This window comes from Python bivittatus, unplaced genomic scaffold (assembly GCF_059951505.1).
Source record: "Python bivittatus isolate LINGU-HERP-01145 unplaced genomic scaffold, Pbiv_v1 ctg000480_np1212, whole genome shotgun sequence".
Lineage (NCBI taxonomy): Eukaryota > Metazoa > Chordata > Lepidosauria > Squamata > Pythonidae > Python > Python bivittatus.
The window spans coordinates 32,080,749-32,104,651 of NW_028277075.1; the positions used below are offsets into that span (position 1 = coordinate 32,080,749).

At 38.7% G+C, this 23,903-nt stretch overlaps 1 protein-coding gene across 2 annotated transcripts; it reads left to right on the top strand.

Annotated features, from left to right (window-relative positions):
* The first annotated feature begins 376 nt into the window (after positions 1-376).
* On the top strand, positions 377-21,144 carry RAPSN (receptor associated protein of the synapse). 2 transcript variants are annotated; one of them, XM_007431510.4, is made up of 8 exons: positions 377-3,851; positions 8,272-8,610; positions 10,963-11,121; positions 11,801-11,899; positions 11,975-12,097; positions 13,669-13,722; positions 14,673-14,872; positions 19,922-21,144. In XM_007431510.4, the coding sequence occupies exons 1-8, from the start codon at positions 3,636-3,638 to the stop codon at positions 19,992-19,994; spliced, it is 1,263 nt and encodes a 420-aa protein (XP_007431572.1). In that variant the 5' UTR covers positions 377-3,635; the 3' UTR covers positions 19,995-21,144. The 2 variants fall into 2 exon arrangements, with proteins under 2 accessions (XP_007431572.1, XP_025024512.1); XM_025168744.2 differs by lacking the exon at positions 10,963-11,121 and having other exon boundaries at positions 19,922-21,141.
* The last annotated feature ends 2,759 nt before the right edge of the window (positions 21,145-23,903 follow it).

Sequence of the window (23,903 nt, forward strand, 5' to 3'; positions counted from 1 at the left end):
CCACAACTATTGATGTTTGATACTGAAAAGGAGCTTGGATTGCCAGCTAACATACAAACCAGCTTGATATCCAGAAATAATTTTTTTCCACATGCAAATGAAGTTACTTGATTTTTGCAGGTAAGCTTCTCTTCCAGTATGCTGCAGCAAGGATTAATGAAAAGATTGAAAACATTAGCTGGGTTTATCACCGATATTTGAGCATAAAACTTGGATCTCATAAGTCTGATTTCCATTTTGACTCTGCTGGGAATTTTATTTTACTGTCACGTAAGCCTTCTGTCTCCCAGTATCAGTCTCTCCTATTTAAGTGGGACTGTGGTTTAACAAATTTGGGGGGGGGGGGGATTACAATAAAATGACAAATGTTTGTGTGTATTCACAAGATTTCTATGCTGTCCCAGTCATAGTCTCAGAGTGGCTCACTATAAAAATAGAGAAACACATAAAGCAGCATTTCAGCATAAAATCCAATAAAGTTAAAATCACAGCAACTGCAGTTGTAGCCATTGTATCTAACAACCTACGCTTTGTAAATCTGGCAGAATAGGATGGTTTTAACCCCATTCCTCAAAAAAAATGGGCAATTATCCTGCTCTTCCATAGGGCCAGAGCAACTACTGAAAAGGTGTGCTTCTAAACCTTCATCTCCTCACAATCTCAGGGAAGGGGATCAGAACTATCCCTTCCCCGATCCATCACACAGTATGGGCAGAATCAAAGTACATTGTCATGAAGGTAATAAGGATGCAAACCATGAAAGGTGTTAGAGGTCATCACCAGCATTTCAAATTGTACTCAGAAAGCTTTTGGTAACCAGCATCATACCACAGCATAGATGTTGCTTTGCTAAAATAATTTTCGCCCATCACCAAGTAGACAGCTACATTTTTAAACAATTGCAGTTTCCATATGTTTTAAAAGACAGCCCCAAGTAGAACACAGTACAGTACAGTAATCTATATGTGAGATGATAAGGCTATGAATGACTGTTGTGAAAGCCTATTCCAAAAGCAGATGTGGTTGGTGTACTAGATGAAATTCAGTGAAGGTCCTGCTGGCATGCTTCTACCCGCTTTCAAGCAGGAACCATGAATCCAGGAGAAACCCAGTGCTCCATCTGAGGAAGTGTGACCCAATCCAGAGTCAGTGCTGGAACTGACATGGAGCCAGATGATTTCTGGACCAACAGCTACTCTTGTCTTGCTGGGATTTAAATTGGATTTGTTTCATCCGATTGAATCCCTCCTAGCTTCCATACACCAGGTTAGGATTTCCTCTGGGTCTCCTGCTCAGCCAAGGGTGGAGAAGTAGAGCTGGGTATTATCTGCAGTTCAGTGATACTTCACCCCAAACCAACAGATGGCTTTTCACTATAGCTTCATATAAAAGTTAAATGGGAGAGAAATAAGCCCTGCAGTACCTTAGACAGAAGTCATGTGCTTAACCTCTCATTACCCCAGCGTTACTGAGAGGATTCACCTGTTAGGAAGAAATAGCACCATTGTAACAGTGCCTTGGTCCCTTAACTCTCAAAGGTAGTCCAGAATCATACTGTAATCATGAGTACAATATTGAACAACAGTGAGAGACATAGCAGAACTGAAAGGCTGCACTCCCTCCTCCCTGAATTCTGCTGCAGATCATCCACAAGAGTGACCAATGCAGTTTTAGGCCCATCTTCAGAAAGGATTCTACTTCATCCAGGATCTTCTGTAGTGTAATTCCCACCCACCCCCAATATCTTCTCAACAGCTGTCCCAAGAAATAGAAGGTTGGAAGCAAAGTGGAAGTTATCCAACATTGCTGACTCAAGGGATGACTACTTCAGGAAGAGGTGCACCAAAGCTTCCTTCCAGGTGGTTGGTATGACTCCCTCTTTATAATCATTTACTACCCCTAAAATGCAGTTGCCTGTTCCCTCTCTGGCAGCTCCAATAAACCAGGAGAGCAAGGATCCAGCTCACAGGGTGCTGAGCTCATACAATGGAAGAATGTCCATTTCCTCAGCTTCCACAGGCTCAAAAATCCCAGGTGACTTGACAAGAGATTGCCTCAGTCTCCTCATTGGATTCTGCCCATGATGTGTCCAGCTCTGATGCATATCAGCAATTTTATCCAGAAAATAACTTGCAATGAATCACAGCAGCTTGTAAATCTGCTGGTAGATTCAAAAATGCTGCAAGAATATTATTAGTTGCTTTCATCCAAATCTCTTCTATTCCGCATGTTGATGCTTGTCATAGCTCCCTTTCTTTCATTTCTGCTTAGCTCCTTTTTTTCTTTTTTTTCCCTCATTTTCTTCTTTTATGCTTCCTTGTTTCATATATTCCTATGTTAATCTCTTCAAATTCTGTTCCCCAAGGTAAACGGAAGTAGCAATGAAGTGTCCATAAAGTGTCTATAGCTAGCTTCTCATGGCCGCCTGCATTCTGAAGTAAATGTCCCTTGGGCCCATAGCACCATTTTCAGAAAAAGCTGGCTGCAGTTCAGCCATTAGAATGAATGCTGTCTTACAAAAATGGCATACTTTTCTTTCTCTCACATTATAGAGTAAGATACACCATGCTAAGGTGGGGCTTTAGGATGAGAACTGGCAGGTGACTTGGCACAGTGAGAAGAACAGCAGAAATACCTTAAGCTGGAATAATGGAAATTGAGAAGCAGCAGTTCATCAGCTGTTCCTCTTTCTTCCCCCAATCCTTGGTTGCCAAGAAACAGCCTACTTTCTTCTCTCTCCTTTCTCAGCCCATTCTTTATTTATCTCTGTCACAGTCTCCCAAAAGTAGATTCTTAACTAAAAATCTCCCGGTGCTTTCAACTGTCCTTGTAAGGTAGATAGAACAATTTCCCGATTGTTTTGATTGCTTCTTTTTACATCTTTATCAGTCACGCAGCATCTTTTTTGAAATGGGATTGTCAAAACTGAAACAAAATATATCAAATGTTAGTTTCTACCCTTTTCTAGTAACTGTCCTGCATGCTGCTTTTTCCACTAATTGGTTCAAGAAAAGATGTTTCCTTTTCAGGCTATAAAAGTTCAGATCCAGCGTCCTTCGTGTTTGCAAAGCTGCCTTTGCCGCCGTACAAGAGCTGGCTGGATAAGCTCTTGGAAGAAAGGCTCCATTTGCCTTCTCGGATATATTTATAAAGGCAGCGCAGAGGGAAGGAGATTGGCTGCTCTGGCTTGCTTTCTGACCTTGGGGGTTACCAAGTCTGACATTCCTGTGAGATCACATGACCCAGATTGGCGGGCACAGCTGTCCCCAGTAGAAGGGAGGGGCCTGGGAGGGGCCATTCCGATTGAATTTCACTCCAGCCACTTAGGCTCTTTCCTTCTTTCCTTGCTGTGCTTTTCTTGTCTTCCACTTTGTTTGTGGGTTGGGTTGTAGAAAGCTCTGATAAGACAGCAGCAGCAAGGATGCTATTCTAGAAGATCAGGGTGGCTGCTTTAACATTTGGGTGGGCCCTCCTTCCCATCTCCAATTGACATTCCTTCAGTCTGAACCATCCGAGACTCCGGTGGCCCTGAGCTTTGGCACCATGCAATCCATCCTCCTGTTTTAGCGCTAACTTCACTGAAATTGTTTCTTTTGGCTCACCTAGACAGGCCTGCTCTCCTGACAGGTTGGTATATGCAGCTCTGGAGCACAAAGGAGATGGGACAGGACCAGACCAAGCAGCAGATAGAAAAAGGACTCCAGCTGTATCAGTCCAGTCAGACAGAAAAGGCCCTTCAAGTCTGGTTGCGGGTTTTGGAAAAGAGCACAGATGCAGCTGGCAGGTTTCGCGTTCTGGGATGCCTCATCACTGCTCACTCGGAGATGGGCAGGTACAAAGATATGTTAAAGGTAAAACATTCTGTGTGGCTGCATGTCCTTTTCTCTTGCTATGTTACAGAGAAGGTGGTGGGTAGAAAAGTGGGGCTCCAGGTTACAGTTCAGCCACAACCAAACTGCAAGTGTAGCACTGGTTGGGATTCTTTTAAAATTGCAGATATTGAAGCCCTGCCGAATTCTTACATTTGAAAACTGCCATTCTGCATTTCCACCTCCAGTCCTAGACCTAATGAGCAATCTAAATGTTTCTTATCTGCAGAATGAAATATGTTGGGGGTTACGATGTTAGCCATTTGCATGTGTACCTGGGGGTAGCTTGGTTTTGCAAAGCCTGTGACGCAATGGCTCTCTGTGGCTCTCCTTTATTTCATATAATTGTCCATTGTATAAAATAACTGTAGCTAAACAGTATGTGTGTATGTATGTATGTATGTATGTATGTATATACATACACACGTATCTACATGCATACATACAGTATGTGTGTGTGTGTATGTATACACAAACACACAGAGATATTCATACACACACACATGCACGTTTATACTATGATGCTAGTGAAGTTATGATATTTCCAAATAGCACATCATTAGATTTTTCAGCACTATTTACCTGAATGGAACACTCTCTTTTTTCTGCTCAGATAACTACTTTTAAAATGTGAACGTTGTCATAAATTCACTGAGAACTTGTTTTCTATTAAATCTTGCTTTGGAAGATCTTAAATTCAAGTTCTTCCTTTTGGGCATATATTATAGTAGAAATCTTAAATAATTTTCAAAGCTTTCTACATACATTGCATTGAATCCAAACGTCCTCTCTTCTTAAGTACAATTTCTGTTTGAGGGGTGAGGAGAGTTTTTATAAGGCAATCCAGAGATCCATGGTTGAGATGTGAATTAGGATTTTCCTTATTCTTAGCTCATTATCTTGTGGATGTAACTTTAGATCTTCTGGGAAGTTGGGATGAGAAACCTGTGGAAAATCTACAGTACTGAACTAGAAACCTGAACTCCCAACACCACTGGTATTGTAGTTTAGAAACATCCTCATATCTGGTTAAAGGTTATATTGGTTGTTAGGAAATGTGTATTGTAAAGGTTTTAAGAGGTTTATTAAGGGATAGAGGCTGGTAAGCCTGTGGGCTTTCAACAAAGGTATAGCTCAGTTAATGGGCTCCCTGATGAAAACGTTTAGGAACAGTATTTCTTGTAGAAGTAGCAACTGTAAGCAGTTTTAGTATTTACATCTACATCCAAATGGGATCTACAAACATGAAACAAAAGAGAGATGTACAACTACTTTTGGAGATACTGATCAGAGATTTCTAATGTTAATCCTTCAGTTTACTAGATTTTTTTTTAAACTAAGCATGAGAGATTTTGCATAGAACAAAAGGATTCTATAGAAGAATCTGAGCATTGTTTGAACAGTTGATAGCCAGGTGCTGATTAGATGACAGAAAAAAACATAAGGAAGAAGAGGAGTTCATCCATCCATGTGTATTTTGAGGAGCATTCTGGATTGCAAATTCACATTATCAAGCTAACTTTTAGGCCAGTGTTCAAAATCCTCAACTCTTTGTTGGCAGGATGTTACAAAAAGCAGGTTGGGGAGAGGAATAAAAAGACTTAATGTTGAAGTCAGTAAGTCTGTATGTTCATAAAATGTAATGTGAGTTCCATAAATTCACAGTAGTTTGAATCTGATGTGCTGATTTGACTGCTCTCAGGACTGTTAGGATAAAGCCCATAGATGGTCTTTTTGAAAACATAATAGGCAAGAGGATATTCTTCCAGATGCCTTGAAAGGGACTGAGTATATTCAGAATATCCACAGAGCTTTTATAAGATTTAAATTGGTAACACAGTAAAGTAGACAGGTTAAAATGGTAGGAACTGAAAGAAAAATCTATTGAGTCCTGAAATGGATTTTCTGTTTATTATAATTTATTTTTATCCAGACTTTCCTCCAAAGAGCTCAAGTGAAGCTCATTCTGTGAACTCCGTGGCCAAATGAGTATTTCAGTTCATATCTCCACAATTCTGGTGTAACAGTACTTTCTGTGCTGAATTAGCTGTTTAGTCCATTCTGGCAGATAGTTGTGAATTCATCACAGACAATTGCTTAGTAGTGCTGTGCAAAGCATTTGAAAGAGGCTCTTTGCAAAGCACATTCCAAAGTATATGGCTAGTTTAACACTTTGCATACAGGTACCCTGCTAGTACTAACACATGTGCAAAATGCCCATTTCAGATGCTTCGCATAGCCCTATTGCTGAGTAACTGGTCTATATGTTTTATCTGTAGGGTTAAGGGACTCGTCCAGGCAGTCACCACAAATCAACACAAAAAAATAAAATAAAAACAAGGTAGCAGCAGTAATTGTAAATCACTTTGAGTCCTAAGATAGGAACAGAACAGCTGGAAGCTGACTGTGATGTGAAAGGAGAAAAAAAAATGGCATTAGAAGGCTTGTAGAAAAAGATAAAGTTATGGTTTGAGCATGCAACTCTATAAGGCCTTACTTTAATATACAGTGGTACCTCTAGTTACGAACGCCCCTCCTTACGAATTTTTCGAGATATGACCAGCTCCAGCCCCAAAAATTTACCTCGACATGCGAACTCCACCTCGAGATACGAACCGGATCCGCGGCCATTTGCCCTGCTGCCACGCGGTCGCGGCTTCCTGTGGGCGAGATCGCAGTAGCAAGGAGACGTTCGGTGAGGCTTGTGGTGTGTTTTGTGGCGTTTGGAAGGTTTTTGAGGTTTAAAAATAAAATGCATATGTTTCAGAACTGTTTAGCCGTATTTACATTGAACCTTATGGGGGAAATTTACCTCGGGGTGCGACCAAATTCAGAGGGCGGATTAGCCGTATTTACATTGAACCTTATGGGGAAATTGCCTCATGGTGCGACCAAATTCGGAGGGCGGAATGGATTAACCGTATTTACATTGAACCTTATGGGAAACTTTACCTCGACTTGAGACCAACTCAAGTTGCAACCAGAGTCATGGAACGGATTAAGTTTGTAACTAGAGGTACCACTGTATAAAGGATATCAGAAAAGAGAAGAAATTGCATTTTCTTCTGTGCTGTGAGAATAAGAGCTAAATATTACTTCAGAAATACTGTACAATGTACCTCTTTTCATATGATTCCCCTCTGGCTTCAAAAAACTGTTTATCAGGGTTAGGATTGTCAAGAGGAAGGGAAAGGGAGCCTTTTCTGAGCCTTATCTATTCAGGACAGTATTTCAGTTTTCTGCCAGAAGTTAACTGAAGGCTGGTTTAAAAAAGCATTTTGTTGCTGAAACGAAAAGAGACTCCTAAATATCCAGATGTTGTGGAAGAAGACTTGTCTAGTATGAGAACCAGGGATCTGTAGCCCAGATGCATTTAATCCCTTTCTTGATGATGTGCAGAAGAGAAACAAATTAATGAAACAAAGTCACCAGGACTGGCTTTGCACAAGATAGAATTCTGTATGTAAAAATAAATCAATAAGAAATAAAAGCAAGGAGTTACTTAATGTAATATTGTTACTTTATAATTATTTAGCTTTCTTACACAATTTTCCTTTTATCATCTCTAACCTTCATTTAAGTAAATAGGAAAACAACTATTTCCTTTTCCTTTTTTCTATGGATTTTTAATTAAAAATTGGATTCCCCCCCCAAAAGTAGACAGTCAAAATCATATGCAAATACAACACCATATTCCTTAATACTTAGCATTTGACTGCTTTCCTGAGCCACTATTTTGCACATGGCACCATTGGTGGAGCTTAACTTTCTAGTAAAAAAACAAGGTAGATCCCGTAAGTCTAAGCCTTGCCTCCCACAGAATAAGTCCAAATTCTCAACTCCAATCTGGGTGTGATTCATGTGGTTGTCTCTCTTCTGAATTCATTATGGTTATATTCACAATGGAGGAATGGTTGGTGAAGATGACAGAACTAGCAGAGATGGCAAAATTAACTTGTTTGATTAGAGAAAGATCAATAACTACATTTATTAGCGAATAGAAACCTCTTACGGACTTTTTGCTGAAAAAAGAAAAAAAAACTTGTGATTTATGGGTTTGGGGATTAGAAAGGGTAACTTATGGAAAGAAGGAAATTATGATGTAGCCTTAGAGAGGGTAAAATATAAATGCATTTATAACCACTGTCAAAAAGATCAGAAGCAGCTTCTTTATAAACTTTTCTTTTTTTCTTTCTTTTTCTTTCTTTTTCTATTTTTTTTTTACTTATTCACTATTCTTTCTTATTTTCTTTGTTTCTTTTTTAATGTCTGTATTGTTTTCATCTTGTTAAAAATTTATTCAATAAAAATTATATGAATTCATTATGGTTGAAGTTTACGAGCAGACTTATTGCTTCTTAAATGAAAGAACTTCATTTAACTCCAGTTCTTTTGCTGCAAGTTTGCAATCATGCAGATTGACACTGCCCGAGAGCTGGAGGATCCTGATTACCTTACTGAGAGCTACCTGAATTTGGCACGGAGCAACGAGAAGCTCTGTGAATTCCCTAAAACCATCTCCTATTGTAAGACCTGCCTGAACATGCGAGGTACAACACTGGGCCTGCAACTAAATGGCCAAGTCAACCTCAGTATGGGCAATGCCTACCTTGGCCTCAGTGTCTTCCAAAAAGCTTTGGAGTGTTTTGAGAAAGCTCTGCGATACGCACACAACAATGATGACAAGATGCTTGAATGTCGTGTCTGTTGCAGTCTAGGAAATTTCTACACTCACCTCAAGGTGAGTATTGCTGAAATGACAATGGAAGAGAATGTAGTTCAGAAGTGTAAAAAATGTGAATGGAGGAAAAGGAAATGGAGACACTTGTCCAACTGTCTGAAGGATTGTACAGAAGATAGACTGAACCTAGAGTGCAGTGGTTTCTAATTGTTTTCTTTCTGTGGACCACCACCTTGTCATCTGAAGCTTGTGAAACCATCACATAAATCAGAGCTCAAGTACATGGTGCTTGGGGAAACAATGCCATACATGACTCCTCTAAGATGGTATATGTGGGATCTTAATGTTTTGATTAGGTAATGCCTGAAATCTTGCAAGTTCACTTAGTCTCACAACATTTTGGCATTACAATCTAAAATCTTGAGAGGTTTGGAGAAAGGATATCAAAATATCATGAGGCTTTGTAATATTGTGAAATTTTGGCCATTATTTTGGTGCCCACACAAGATCTAGGTACTACCATTAGTAGTCCCCAGCCCCAATGGAACTATTGCATCAGTTCACATATTGGAGAAAATTTTCCAGGAAAAGTTAGATAGCTATACCACATTTTTGGTTATGGGTATTATTTATTTGTAAAAAAATTGAGATTTTGATTAGCTACTGAGAAGGCTTAAATAGTCTTTTTCTACACTTTGGCCATCTAGTTCTATCACTCTATTTTGTTAAAGTCTTATTTATTTTTGGATATCATGAAAGAAAAGGAGAAGAGCACTGAGAAATCACAGAACGTATCAGTAATATTTATCACCAGTTTAACAATAAACCAAAGAAGGGAGAAAAGCTTTTCTGATATTTCAAGGGTTTATTCACAACAAGCATTTTCATAATATAGCTAAAGATAGGATCATATGATATGGCTATCTGTGATCACATACAAAGTATTCTGTGCTAATGTCTATGGATCCATTTGTAAGACAAGGCTATCAAATAAGTATAACTTAACAACTATTACATATTGCTGTATGTAAAACTCTTGGAGAACAAATATTCCTTATTTCGAGAATGTTTTCAAACAAGAAATTTAAAGCATTTCCCTATTTCTAGGAAAGTTCATCACCCTGAACATTAGCATTGCTTATTTTGGTGTAAATTTGAACAAGCTTATTTTTTAAAACATTTTTCACTTACATGTGTGAATATTAGACCCAAGTTAGGAAAAAGCAGAATCTTTTTTCAAAATTAGTATCCAAATTAGTCTTTTAAAGAATAAAAATGATCCCTATAGAAGAGAGTATATGTAGCTCAGAGTTGAACTGTGGAGTCCTTGGTGCTCTCTGAGCTTGGTTGGTTGCTTCCAGAAATTTCATTACCCAACCAGGTAACATCATCAGTGCTAGTAACATCAGAGAGCAAACCCCACACTCACTAGCACTGATGGTGTAACCTAGTTGGGTAATGAAACACTTGCAAGCAAACAACCAAGCTCAGAGAGCGCCAAGGACTCCACAATAACAATGATGTTCTGTGGGGTGGGATGGAAAGTAAGGCTGGGGATTTTCCTCAGTATCAAGGTGAGTTATAAGTATTTTTTTCCTTTGGCAGCATTCTGAAATGGTTCACCGAAATGCATATGATTGCAATTGAATATACATGTAAAAAGCAACTATTTTATAAATGCTTCTATTAAATAATCAACTTAGAATCTTTCTTTTAGTTAAGATGACATTGTCAACATGTTTAAAAATAGAGAATCAATCTAAAGAAAACTAAACTGAATTCACTTAAAACTCCAAATTACCAGAATGTACAAATGAAAGCTTTGCACAAAGAAAAGAGCAAATTTCCAAAGTCTCTCACCAATAGTCATTTTTCAATCTTCTCATTATGAACTCAAAGGAACCATGAGAATGACTTGACTTGTCTTAACAGAGACTGCAGATATATAGACCATACCTTTACTACTGTTACCCAATTTGTCATACTGGACCCTCGTTACACATTTAGAGAATACACATGTATTTACAGTAATATCATTGGTTCATTTTTTAACTGGAAAGAGATGATTAATGGGGCGGGAGCAATCCTATATTCCAAAGAGTTCACCTTTCCCAAACTCTTTATTGATGCTTTTTATAAAAGCAGGTTGAAACCATGGCTTTTCCCATCATAATTTTTAAATCAATCAGTCTAGGTTACAAGTTGTCATGAACATTATTCCTTACTGGATTTATATCCCACCTTTTTACCATAGAAAAATGGTGCTCAAAATCAATGAAAACTATTTAGACTTCATAACTGTAAACTTCAAACAATCATAGCTTTGACCATTTTTGCAGTCTTTCTGTATCTAATCTCCCCCTCTCACCCCCACCCCCACCCCTTGCTTCTTCCTCTTCTTCTATTTTCAAGGACTATGAAAAAGCTCTGTTTTTCCCATGCAAGGCAGTAGAGCTGGTGAATGATTATGGAAAGGGCTGGAGTTTAAAGTACCGAGCAATGAGCCAGTTCTACATGGCTGTAGCCTATCGGAAGCTGGGGCACTTGCCAGTTGCTATGGAATGCTGTGAGGTACAAGCATGGCTTCTTGGAGAGCGGGGTGGTCTACTAGGTAAAGTTAACGGGCTCTCCAGTTTGGAGTGGTATGTCAGTTGCATCACTTTCTGAAGAAGGCAGATTTGGCCACAGGGAGGCATGCTTTAGTCACCTTTTTTGTTTAGAGTGTTGCAACAAACCAGTTAGTTTCTGGTCTATGTTTTGTTGGCCATATTACAGCCATCTTCCAGCAACTGCATCAGCTGCCAATTTCTTTTTATATACAACTCATTCTTGATTATAAAGTCCCAGTGTGGGGCAAAAAAATTGAAAGACGACTTTGTCCTCTATAAACACCAGTACCTACCACTGTCAAAAGATGCTATTTTTGTAGGAACACAGGTTCTTCTCTTCGGTGGATGAAAGTGGGTTTTGAACTGCAAAGAAACCCAATAAAACTCTGAAGCAGTGGTAAAGTATTTCAACTATTTGAGGAAGGTCCAAAGCTGTTTGTGTTCTGCATAACTTATCTCTTCCTTCAACTATTTATTTTTTGAAACAATTTGGGAGAAGGGATGCTGTCTTTAATGCGGGTTGGAAACAGGACAAGATGTTCTTTTCTTCACTCAGATTCCTGTTTTGCAGAGCAGTCAGAATTTAGACCTTAGGATGTGATAGAAGTTCAAATTGTGACTCTGCAAGCTTGTCTTACTAGGAGTCAATGAAGATTGCCCTTCAGCATGGAGATCGTCCTTTGCAAGCACAGTGCTTGCTCTGCTTTGCTGATATCCACCGCAGCCGTGGAGATGTACAGGTATGACCCTCCCCTATGAAACAGTATGAGAAGGGCAGTAATGGACAGCAACTGACACCTTTTCTTACAACCCAGACAGCCTTTCCCCGCTATGATTCCGCCATGAGCATCATGACTGAGATTGGAAACCGTCTGGGACAAGTTCAAGCGCTGCTTGGTGTGGCCAAGTGCTGGCTGATTCAAAAGGAACTCGACAAAGTCCGTAATAGGCTGTAGTAAGAAACTGATTAGATTCATTTGCATTTTTGTGAGCCATTAAGATGGGCTCCAAAATGAATAGTGTTTTTTTCTGGGCACAGCCTTTCTGTCCATACAGTAAAATCAACACCGCAGATACGAATGTTCAGCATGAATTTTAGGCTAAAACTGTTTATCCAATGTACCTTTTGATCTGCAAGATGAACACACTAGGTGTGTGACACAGTTATCTCTAAACAAATAAATAAACAGAGTAGTGCTGGGGTTCATCAAGGACTGCCTTAATAAATATGGTTTGCTCATTGTGGTCTAAACATCTAGAAATGATCTACTGAAAGTTGCTTCCGCATAAGATATGCTGCCCCCAGAGATACACATGCTGCTTCTCTTCTGACATTGCACTGAAAACCATTCTTTATCAGTAGGCCTTAGGCCCAGAATGAGAAACTGTGAGCCGCCCAGCTAGTTTTAGGGCTATGATTGTTTTAATGTGGATGAGGAAGGGTTTTTATTAGGATTATTAACTATGATCTGTATGCTGTCTAGAGACCGCTGATAGAATATATATTTATATAAATGTAAATATAAATAGTTACGTATATTTTTGGTACCCCCAAATCTTGACTCCTGGCAACTTCATAGACATGCCTATGCAGTTTTCTTGGAAACACTGTGGAAATGGTTTGTCATTACCTTCTTCCCGGATGTTTTTCAAGTTCCTGGTCTAGGGCTGAGAGTGACTGACACAAAATCACACATCTGGCTTCTATTCCTGTGAGAGGACCAGAACTCATGGTCTCCCTGCTCCTAGTCCAGTGCCTTTAATCACTACAGCAAACTGGTTCTTGTTTATGTATATGTATTTATGTATATATCTTTTTATCAAATATATACATAAATATTTTTGAATATGCACTGTATTTAGACATTATAAAATAAAGGGAGGAGACATTTCCTAGTACTTTCTAGACTTCCAGGGATTAGGTTAGTGCAGTTCTCCCCATCTTGGCACCCCCTGTACCTCAGCTACTGAGTCTCATATCACAGATTCAAGCAACAAGTTCCTTTGAACCATCACATATTTCAAGATGCCTTGAACCTTACATGCCTTGGCACCTCACCCTCACCATAAACGCTTCATGGCATAAAGCCTGATTATTTGACGGGCCACCTAGTTGTGCCAGTTTTTGCCTGTCCCATACAATTAGACCATGTGGATACACTCCAAATTTGTTTGGTTTAACAGGGCCATCTGTCAGGACCCAGGAAGCATGCCTTTTTAGTTGTAGCACTTGCTCTCTAGAATAGCATCTCTCCCATTCCAGAGATTTACATGGCTCCTACTCTGATGATGTTCAAGATATCTTTGAAACCCTGGCTTTTCCTCCAGGTCTTGGGTTAGTATGGGTATTGAGTCCCTCTAGGATTTTATTTGTTTTTTTCTGGATGCACATGGCTTGCATTCTTACTGTTTTATTGTTGTATTGTATTTTAATGTTTGTAAGCTGCCGAGAAGCTTACGGAGTTGAGTAACCTCTAAATCAAATAAATATATGTTCTGCTTTCTACAGGCATTAGAAAGTATTGAGAGGGCTCATGAGCTGGCAGAGGGACTAGGAAACAAAGTAAGTTGTCCCATCTGCAATTTTTTTCACTATATTCATGATAAGCCATCTGTTCTATTTAATATGGGTATATGTATGTATGTCATAATTCTGCCTGATAACAGGCCTCCAAAATGTAATTACACAAGTATTATGCTGAATCAGTAATAACCTACTAGAATCATGAGGAAGGGGTGGACAGTGGTGGCCTATATTTGTGTTAACCCTTTAGATGTTGCCGATGAGGTTCTGTCAGTCATCAGAAAAATAGCTCTCCTATGAGGGTTAGCAGAATGGAAAGGTACTACCAGATGTTTTGATTCTGGGGAGGTGGGGCATCTTCTAATCTGGAATATCTGCAGCTCTTTTCTGACTTTTCTGAATGGCAAGGTGTTTAATTATGGCTTTGGAAAGATGATGGGAGAAAATACCACACCTTAGCCCAAAGATCCTGAAACATTTTGAACCTGTGGTATTTCAGAGCATCAGGGATGTCCACACAAAATCAGGTCTCACACTGGGAAATCCAAACCGCAGGCATTCAACGTTGCTAGCATTATTCATCTGGAACTCTTCAGAAGGGAATATTTTGCAGAGTATACAATTAAATAAATATGAAAAGGAAGTGCTTGCTGAATGAATAGGATAAAATGGTAATCAATGGATGAAATCACCCATTTTTCCCCAGAGTTCTATAGCAGTCCAAATAGGAATTATAAGAAGCACAGTTGGGAAAAGGAGGCAGCAGATGGCCAAAGGAAAGGAGGATCTGTCTGACAGTTGGTGAGCTTCTGCTAAGTAAAATAAGAGGAAGAAGCATAAGGGGTGAGAAAAGAACATCACATTTCAAAAGCTTAAAAGACGCAATGTTTGGGGGAATCAGGAACTAGGAGTATGTTGGATCCATAGAGTGCCTCCCTTGTAATATCCTTTTCATGTGATTGTTTTTCTCCATCTTCTCTTTTATACAGCTTGGCCTACTGAAGGTTCACTGCCTGTGTGAAGGGATCTATCGCACGAAGGGTCAGCAAAGGGAACTTCGTAATCATGTGGTGAAGTTCCATGAATGTGTTGAAGAAATGGAACTCTACTGTGGCATGTGTGGTGAATCCATTGGTGACAGAAACCACCAGCTCCAGGCATTGCCCTGCTCCCATGTCTTCCATTTAAAGTAAGGGACAAAAGGGGTGAATGCAAACCATATTGGAATAAAAGAAAGCAAAAATCTAAAGACAAAAAAGGGGGATGTAATTCCTCAAGAATGGATGAAACAAGGAAGTTCTGTAGTAGCATTCATGGTTTTAAAAATCCTTTTTACCACTCCATTGAAACAACTCCTGAAGGCTACCTACCTCTGAAGCTTTTATCCTTGAAGCTGGAATACTTTTCCCAAAATTGATTTTTAATCTACTACTTAGACCTTTCTCAAGAATACATCATTTTATCAGGCTTCTTAGCTGGCTTCTCAGATCCTTACAATCCAATTTTAATGAGTTCTGATTCAGGCATAATATACTTAGAAGTTAGTTTTATTGGATACTTACATCATTCTGAATCTGGGGAACATGCTTGAGAGTCAGACTCACAAAACTCACAACCCATCGAGCCAAACAGAGTATCAGCTGTGGTTAACAACTTGCCAATGGCCCTGTTTATACTGCCTATCCAAGAGTAGAAAAATCAGGTATATATTAAGCATGCAGCAAAATGTAACACGTGGTCAGAAGCTGCATTTAACTAGATGTCACAAGCTGTCCAATCCTGTGCTACGCAATGTGATCGAATATGTGTTGCAATTCTTCCCTTTTTCTCTGGTGCTTTCTCATTCTCTCAGTCATTTTGCATTAGAAAGCTGAGAGCTAAAAAAAAACAAATTACTGTAGACAGTATTAGAATCTCAGGGATGTTAACAAATGTGGGTTTCCATTTAAAACATGCACCTGAAGTAACATTCAAATGAAAATCAACTCTTAATACTATAACATGCACACAACATGTATATGTCACATGTGCGTATACTAGATACTACATACTATGCTGAAGTATTCGCCAAGCACTGGCATTTTTGTTTCCTGCATCACTTGAACACCCAGAATGTGCAGGTTTTCCAAAATATTATCAGCTGCATGTAATAAATAGCCCTAAACATTTCCTCTTCTGGGTGTAGAATCCATGGACATAACAACTGAATTGGGCTGAAAGGTAATTTGACCACTTTTCTGTATAAAAGAGCCAGTATAGAACGGTAGTTAAGGCATCAAACTGGAATCAGGGAGACATGGACTGAGGTCCATTAACTGTGGAGCTAATTGGATGCCTTTGGGCCAGTTCCCTTCCTTAGCATAACCTACCATGTAGGGCTGTTGTTAGGATAAAATAAGGGGAGATTTGCCATGTACCCTGCCTTGAATTTTCTAAGACAGGATCTAAATGTAGTATTGTTGTTATTACAATACCCTTCCTGTGCATGCACTCAACTGATAGAGTAGCCCCATTCCTCCTTGCAACCAAAACACACATTCTCATTTTCACTGGCACACCCTCTTTGTAGAAAATGAAGCCAGCCTGCTGCCCACTTTTGCTATTCAACTTGCTGCACACATGTTGCAAACAAGGCAAAATATAGAAGTGCCACAAACTGGACACAAATATTTCACTTGCCCATCCCCACCCCATACCCTCATGAACAAAGCAGGAGAACTGGATCAATGTCTTGCCTGGAAGCATCCAGAAAACCACGATGTAACAAGTCAGTCAGAGCTAGGTTTTTATTAAGAAACAGATTTTAAAATCCCAGTGGAAAGAGCAATTAAGTTGGATAGAAATAAGAGTTTTCAGACTGTTTGTAATTCAATCCCATGTTATTAATGAGTATATAAATTGATAGAAAAAAGTTATTTTAAAGTTATATTAATGAAACTGGTGATTAGGCAGACAAAGAAGAATATTGAAGTTTATTACATAGCAGCACCTAGAGCGTATTACAGCACATGCTAGTAGAGTAAGGGAAGGTCTTGACTGATGATGAGCTGACTTTGTGCCTTTTAACTGAATTTACAGAGTGGGTTCCTAATTCTCATCCGATTACTGTTTGTAGGACTGGGGCGGGGGGGAGGGCGGCAACTGCAGCTTTAGTGGTACATGCTTTGCTAGCTTCACACCTACATTGCAATTATAATCACATGGTAGATATCCCCATGTCCTCTTTCTGTCCCTTCATCTTAGTCCGGAACAGTGCCATTCAGGTTGTTCTGGTCCTTCCAGACTATTCCCATGTCTCATTAATGCTCAGGGCTCTTTGTTGGCTCCCCATTCAAGCCAGAGCCCAGTTTAACTACTGGTCTTTGTGTTTAGAGTTCTTGGGTGACAAGCCTGCCAGTATCAGTCTCTCCTTATTTCTCCCAACATTCCTGCTTGCTCCATGTGATTCTCTGAACAAGGCCTCCCTCCAGAGTTGTGGTCTCCAGGTTCCAATTTTCAGGGGCCTAGCCTTGCAAACTCTCAGATCAGCTCCCCTTTGTGAAAATTTGATGGCTTTTAAATAAAACCCTTTTTTATTTGAATTGTGAGTTAGTGTAGAGCCTGGTTATCCTACCCTATCTCCTTAGTTTTAGCAGTTCCTACTGTAGGTTAATACTTGTTTTAATTTAATTATAGGTGTATACATACTTAGCCTTATTGCATGGTATTGTTTGAACTATGTATGGTGGATGTGTTTTAGTTGTTAATCTTTAATGGTTTTAATTTGTACTGTGCATAATAAATATTATTATTAGGAACTGATAACCTGTGTTACCTATCAACTGAAATAAATATATAGAATCATAAAAGCAGAATGTAAATAGATTCCACATCAACCTCTGTTTGGATTGAAATAATTGCTTCAAACAAAATGCCTAAAATTAACAGTGAGAAATAATCTGTTGAGATTTAACTCTGCTACATTATGAGAAGTGATGGGGATGAGGCATGTTGGCAGATCAGATAAATGAAGAAGCACCATGTTTATAATTACGCAGGAGAACTAGAAAAATGTTGATTTATTTATCCTGCTTTTCTTTTCAATTGCAACACTCCATCTGAGTAAAGGAATAGCTTGGACAGCCTTTTGTAAACAAAGAGCTGTCAAGGCCTACATTGCAAGGAAAATAGCAAATGAACTCATGGATTAGTGCTTTTGCCAACCAGTGTGTGACAGTGAGGCTAACTTTAGAGTGTACTAAATAGCACTGCAAATATTCAGAAACAAAAATACTTCTGTGAACATGTTGATTTGGCCATGACAAATAGTGAATAAGCATTTATAAAACATATATTTTGCAATAAACATATTGTTGCAAAGTTGCTCAGCCTTCTTCTGTAAAGAAAACATGGTCTGCAACAGTTCTGGAAAACAGTAAAATGAAACAAGTAACTACTGCCTTTAAAATGAAGGTCAGATTTGTGGCAAAATGCTCTATGAAGAATGTTCATTGCTTAACATGTTAATCATTGCCTGTTGAGAAAAATGAGTGAAGATTAATTCCATTGAGAAGATCTAGTTCAGAAATAGGGAATCTTCAGCCCATTGTCGTATGTGGCCCCACAGAGGCCCTGCCCTATATGAAGAGAAAGTTATGAACAACCACTCTTTGCCTATCAGTACTGTATCAATATTTTAATTCTCAGGAAAATGGGTAGCCACCTTACCATACATTAACAGGTGGTCAGCAGGAGGATCAAGACATCACCCTAAGGAACTTAGAGATAAATTGGGTACTAATGTATCCATCTACCAGGTTTTCTGTCACCTAAACCAGTTTCTTCAATAAATCTAGTTTAAAAAGATACTACGAGAATCTTGATTTTGGTTGTAAATGGCTGCAGAGAGTCTGACATTAATTTTGGCAACATATCTACTCCCCTTAGGGATAGAGGTTAATTTCACGTTACTGACCTGGACCATGGTAACCAAACCACTGGGAACATCACTGACTACCGAACAGGTCACCAATGCCATATTTCAACACTAGCTACAGAAAAAATGTGCAGATGTTTTGTGCTTGTAATATTTTGCAAACTGCCACCCTTTTTCCCGGGCTCTGAGGAAACCCTTACAAGTACAAGAAAAAAAGTAGTGGTTCTTTTTCTTTTTCTCTTTCTCTCTCTCCAGAGAAAAATGGCTGCCCTGAAGAGGGATTTTTGATCAGGCTTACTATTGTGAGCTGCCTAGAATCTCACAAAATGGATGGTGTACAAATATTGTAAAATAAAATTAAATAATAATAAATAATACATTAATCAGGAATGGGGGCTTTGAGAAAAGGGAGGAGGCTGTTCTCCCTTAAGACCCACTCATTCAGATGTCTTGGAATGCAATTGAGCTCCTTCAGGCCATATTACGTTCCCATCCTAGTTTAGCTGGTATACAGCTCTCGGGTTAATCTGCTAATTTTTATGTGGTGAGGAAATTCAATGCAAGAAGAAAATGCATTGGATCCAGATTGCTTTGTTACTAGGTCTCTTTGAAATTAGAACAAATTATTTATCATTCTAGTCCTACTGCAATCAAAGACACTAAAATTCATCAAATTTTATTCTGCATTTCAACAGGACATATTGCTGAGCAAACATGCCTAGATTTGTACTAGAGAACTGGGTTACCCCCAAGTAGTTTGGGAATACATCGTTTAGTGGATTGAGGAAGAGAGGAAGGGAAAGTTCCTTGTTGCTCATATAACTATTAATTTTTTAAAATGTAAGTACTTAAAAATCTTTAAGAGACCAATTGTCACAGCAATATTTATATATTATCCTTAAAGCACAAAAAAGCAGCAGTTAAAATGATGTTCATATTATTGGTTCCCTTCTTGAAGTAATCAGACAATTGTAAAAATGAAATAGTTATCAATGAAGGGGTTTATTCTTCAAATAATTTCAAGCTAGTGAATTCCAATTAAATTATAACTTTCAGTTATCACTTCATGTTTATTTTAATCATGTGTTTTAATTATACTTTTCTATGCTGTATTTCTTTTTAGGAACAGAAAGGCAAGCTACCCTTAAAATATTAATGTTAAGGAATATATTATGAGCGCTTATTTAAAACACTCACTTCCATGAACAATGCAGGAGATCACAGCAGAAAAAGTTACAACTTCCTCCATCAGGATTTGCAATATAACTCTGAGCATTACTCAGACTCCTTCCTAAGATATCCCCTACTTCTTTTCCACTGCAGGTGCCTGCAGACTAACGGAACACGAGGTTGCCCCAACTGCCGCCGCTCATCAGTTAAACCAGGGTTTGTGTGATCTGCTGATGAATTGGTGACTTAAGGAAATTCATCCGGTAGGCGTGAAAAGGCTGACCCCTGGAGCAGTTCTGTTACATAATATGGAGATGAAATCCATCATGTAGACATAAGATCTCCTGCAGAATTGATGGAAAATGTGTACCTAAATCTTGTCATGACATTTCACACATCTGAGTTGTGAACATCTTCCAGGAGTTCTCTATCATCTTCTTTTTCAAAGCCAGTTACTACAATAAGCCAACTTTGTTCCTTCCAACGACTTGTTAGCTTGGTCTTCCACAATCTCAATTCTATTTTAATTTTTATTTCCTGCTTCTTTTGATAGCTTCCTTCAGGGCCAGCTCTGACACTCACACCCCATTTCTTCTTTTTATTCATTCCTCATGGGAAACAAAATGATCCTGCCAACATAATGCTGTTTCTTGGACCGGCACAGCACTGCTTTCTTGTAGGCATGGTGACAGCTACCCTTTTCCAGACATTGCTTGAAGTTACTTCAACTTAACCTTCTGATTGATATCCTTCATAATTTATATTGGTACCTAACAGCTGTTTATTAAAACAGCTACTAAGCCATTCATAATATGTCTTTCCATTTGCAAAGAACATTTCCCAACATGATGCTCTCCAAATAAGTTCCAGAATTTCCAGGTAACATGGGAATTCTGGGAGTCCAAATTGTCCAGAAGGAGCCAGATTGGGGAAGCTAATATGTCAGATTCAAGAGACTGTGATGTCCCACCTGCCTCTCAGCAATGTGCCTCTGTCTGTATGTCTCTCTTTTCAGTGTACAGATGTATCCTTGGGGTTCTTCTGAAAACGTCTGATATATTTGGTTGGCTTATGGTCTCACAGAGCACTCAATTTCTGCGTGGGACTGGGGAAAAAATGCTTTATACAGTCCCAGAGAATGTTTCTTGCATTGTATTCTTTTGCCATTGTCTTGTAATGTTATATAGGCAGTGATCGGTCCAGTCATGGAATTGTCAGCAATATATTTATACTTTCTATAAACTGTTTATACTGGAATAAATAAAGTCATAGCCTGTAAGTCAATGTTTCCCTTTATCTTTTTAAAATTGCAAAAAGAAAAAAAAAAGATTCATAGTGACTAAGTAATATATTATTGGTAACTGTCACCCTGATCAAAAATACAGTATCATAACATTCTGTGGAGAAGCTATTTTAGGAGAGTGGGAAGAACATTATAAGAAATTCTAAATGTTGGTTGTGGGGGATATATCACAGTTTGTTTCTTAGTCTTATATGAGTAGTCTGCAGACATTAAAGATAAGGCTCTTTGTAACAATCCTGATTTTTGTTGCCATCTCACTGGTCTAGCTCAATTCAGCTTATTTTAGTTTTCATAATAACTCAGACCGGTGGGTGGGTGGAAAGAAAGATGAAAAACATTCTTGTTTCTATATAATATGGCAAACTCTGTATTGTTCCTTTGTACAGCTATACAGAAAAATCACTGAAAAATATTTGACTGAAAGCACATTTTAAACTCCAAGGACTAACCAATTATGATGTTACATAAGGGAACAAAGGTGAGAGCTTGAAAACGTTCTCTACCCAATGAGCAAAGCTAAAGTCTTATCTTTGCTTATAATGCTGTCCAAAGTAAATATTTCTCTAAGTCCTAAGTGGAACTTACTTCTGAATAACTATGCTTGGGATTGCACTGTACCAGGAAAACAAATGAATTATCTTTTTTTCTATCATAATTGCAATGAAAGACTAGTAAACAATTAGACTTGGGCACACGTAAGGAGATTTGTCTGATAACTAAGATTTACCTGGAATGATACAGATTCCCTAGTAACTCATACAGCCGTTCTAGTGTGTTTTCTATTTGTATGTGTTATGTCAATAAGAAGTTTTGAGAGAACAGCCACAGTAGTAGAAATACCCACACCATTCTTTCTCATGTCCATATTTCATTCAGGAAGCCAGCCCTTTCAAAAGAGTCCAGCTGAAACCAGAGAGATGCATGGGTGGCAGTACAGAGCAGTCAATTCCTTTAAAAAGGGTGTAACTACTTTCAAGGGACCTCTCTGGATGTAAGTGGGAGGAGAAATGTTCGGCTGCTGCATTGGAGAAGACAATGGAAAGTCTGAAGTAGGAAGAAAGAGGAAGAAGTACATAAGACTGGGGGCAAGAGCCTGTGAAGGAGTGGTGAGGTCCAGGGTGGCGGATTCAACAACATAACAATTTGGTAGTGAAGAGGGGCAGAGCCTCTAGTGAAGAATTTTGGCTGTGGAATGCCTAGAAGGATGCCAACCAAGCCATCATGGAGATCCCAGGAGTGCTGGCCATTTGGAGACAGCCCAAAAGCACTGGCAGAGAAGGGCCAAGGATGGATGATTGGGTATCCAGGGCATCATCAAGACAAAGGCAGGCTTAGAAGCCACGAAATGCTAGCGAGCCAGAATAGGTCAGAGAACTAGGTGCTGGAGGGATGCAAGCAGAATTCAAGAGGCCAGGTGTTGGAAGAAGCAGCATGGGAAGAAGACATCAGTGGGGGCTCAAGAGAAGGAACGGGGTAGAATGCCATTGTAAGGGAAATAAGAATATTTGAAATAAAATATGTATGAAATAAAAGCAGAAATGAATTGAACCAACTGGGATATACAGGTCAAGAATATAAATAGAAGATAAAATAGAAAATTAAGAATTACCTCGTAGAGAGGATTACAAATCTAAGAGAATAAAGAAAAGAGTTAATAGACCATAGATTAGCTTGAATCAAAGTAGGTAAAAGTAAACTAGGTCTGATAAATTAAGCTATGGTATCACTGCAGGGAAATTAAAATAGTAATAAGACTATAGCAGAGAAACAAAGTATAGAAATAAAAAATACGAAATCATATTTTATAGTATAAAGAACAAATGTATGAAAGATAACAGAAAAAATAAGAGCCATGGAGTGAGATAAAAGTAATGATTAAAGTATAGCTGAAAAGGTATAGTAAAAGTTCAAAGTTTTACTTGGCAGAATCTTGTCCGTTTGTTGGAAATCCATCCCTACTGTGATTGAGTTGTGGATGAAGATCTGTGAACATTTATAAATCCACCAGGTTCACAAACTGTCACCAACAGATAAACTCACTTTTCTACTTCTGATTCTTGATGTCTAAGAGTATACAATCACTGTTATTGGGAAAGGGAGAAATCAGAATTCAGCCCCCACCCATAGAAAGCTTTGTTTTCTCCCTAATGAGCCACCATCTTTGTTTTGCCTAGGTTTGTACCATCCCTGAACCTGAAACACCCTTAGTAAGTCTCCCCTATCATGATACAGAGAACCTACTAACTTGCATAAATGTTCTAGTGTATTTTCTGGTTACATGTGTAGGCAACCATTTTGTTCATTGGATCTAACCATTTTTTTTATTACTACTGATGCAGTACAGCAGAAAAGCAGGTGATTTACATTAACTATTCATTCTTTAATGTTAATATAGTCCCTAATAAGAAATGCATTGATTTTGTGTTATGTACCTAATAAGGAAATTAACATACTTCTTTACCTAACAAACTGTCTCCAATCCTGTAAGCAGTTTTAAGATAAAACTATCAGATTTTGTGATCAGTTTCTCACCTAATTAAACAGCTGAAAAGTACTCCGTAGAAAATACAGATACCAATCTAATGTTCTCCAGATTTACTGGGGCTACAACTCCCAAGACTACTAAAAATACAAGCTTTCTTGCTACAGTTCTGTGAAAACATATTTACCCCTCTTATCTGAATGTTCCAGATTTTTGCATGGCTTTGCCACTAAATGCTATCAGCTTCATGTTGATCCTACCAATATAAAAAGGGAATCCAAGTGAGCAAAGATTGGTTCTTGTTTCATATTTTGCATAAACAAAGTCATCCAATGTGTGATATACCCACG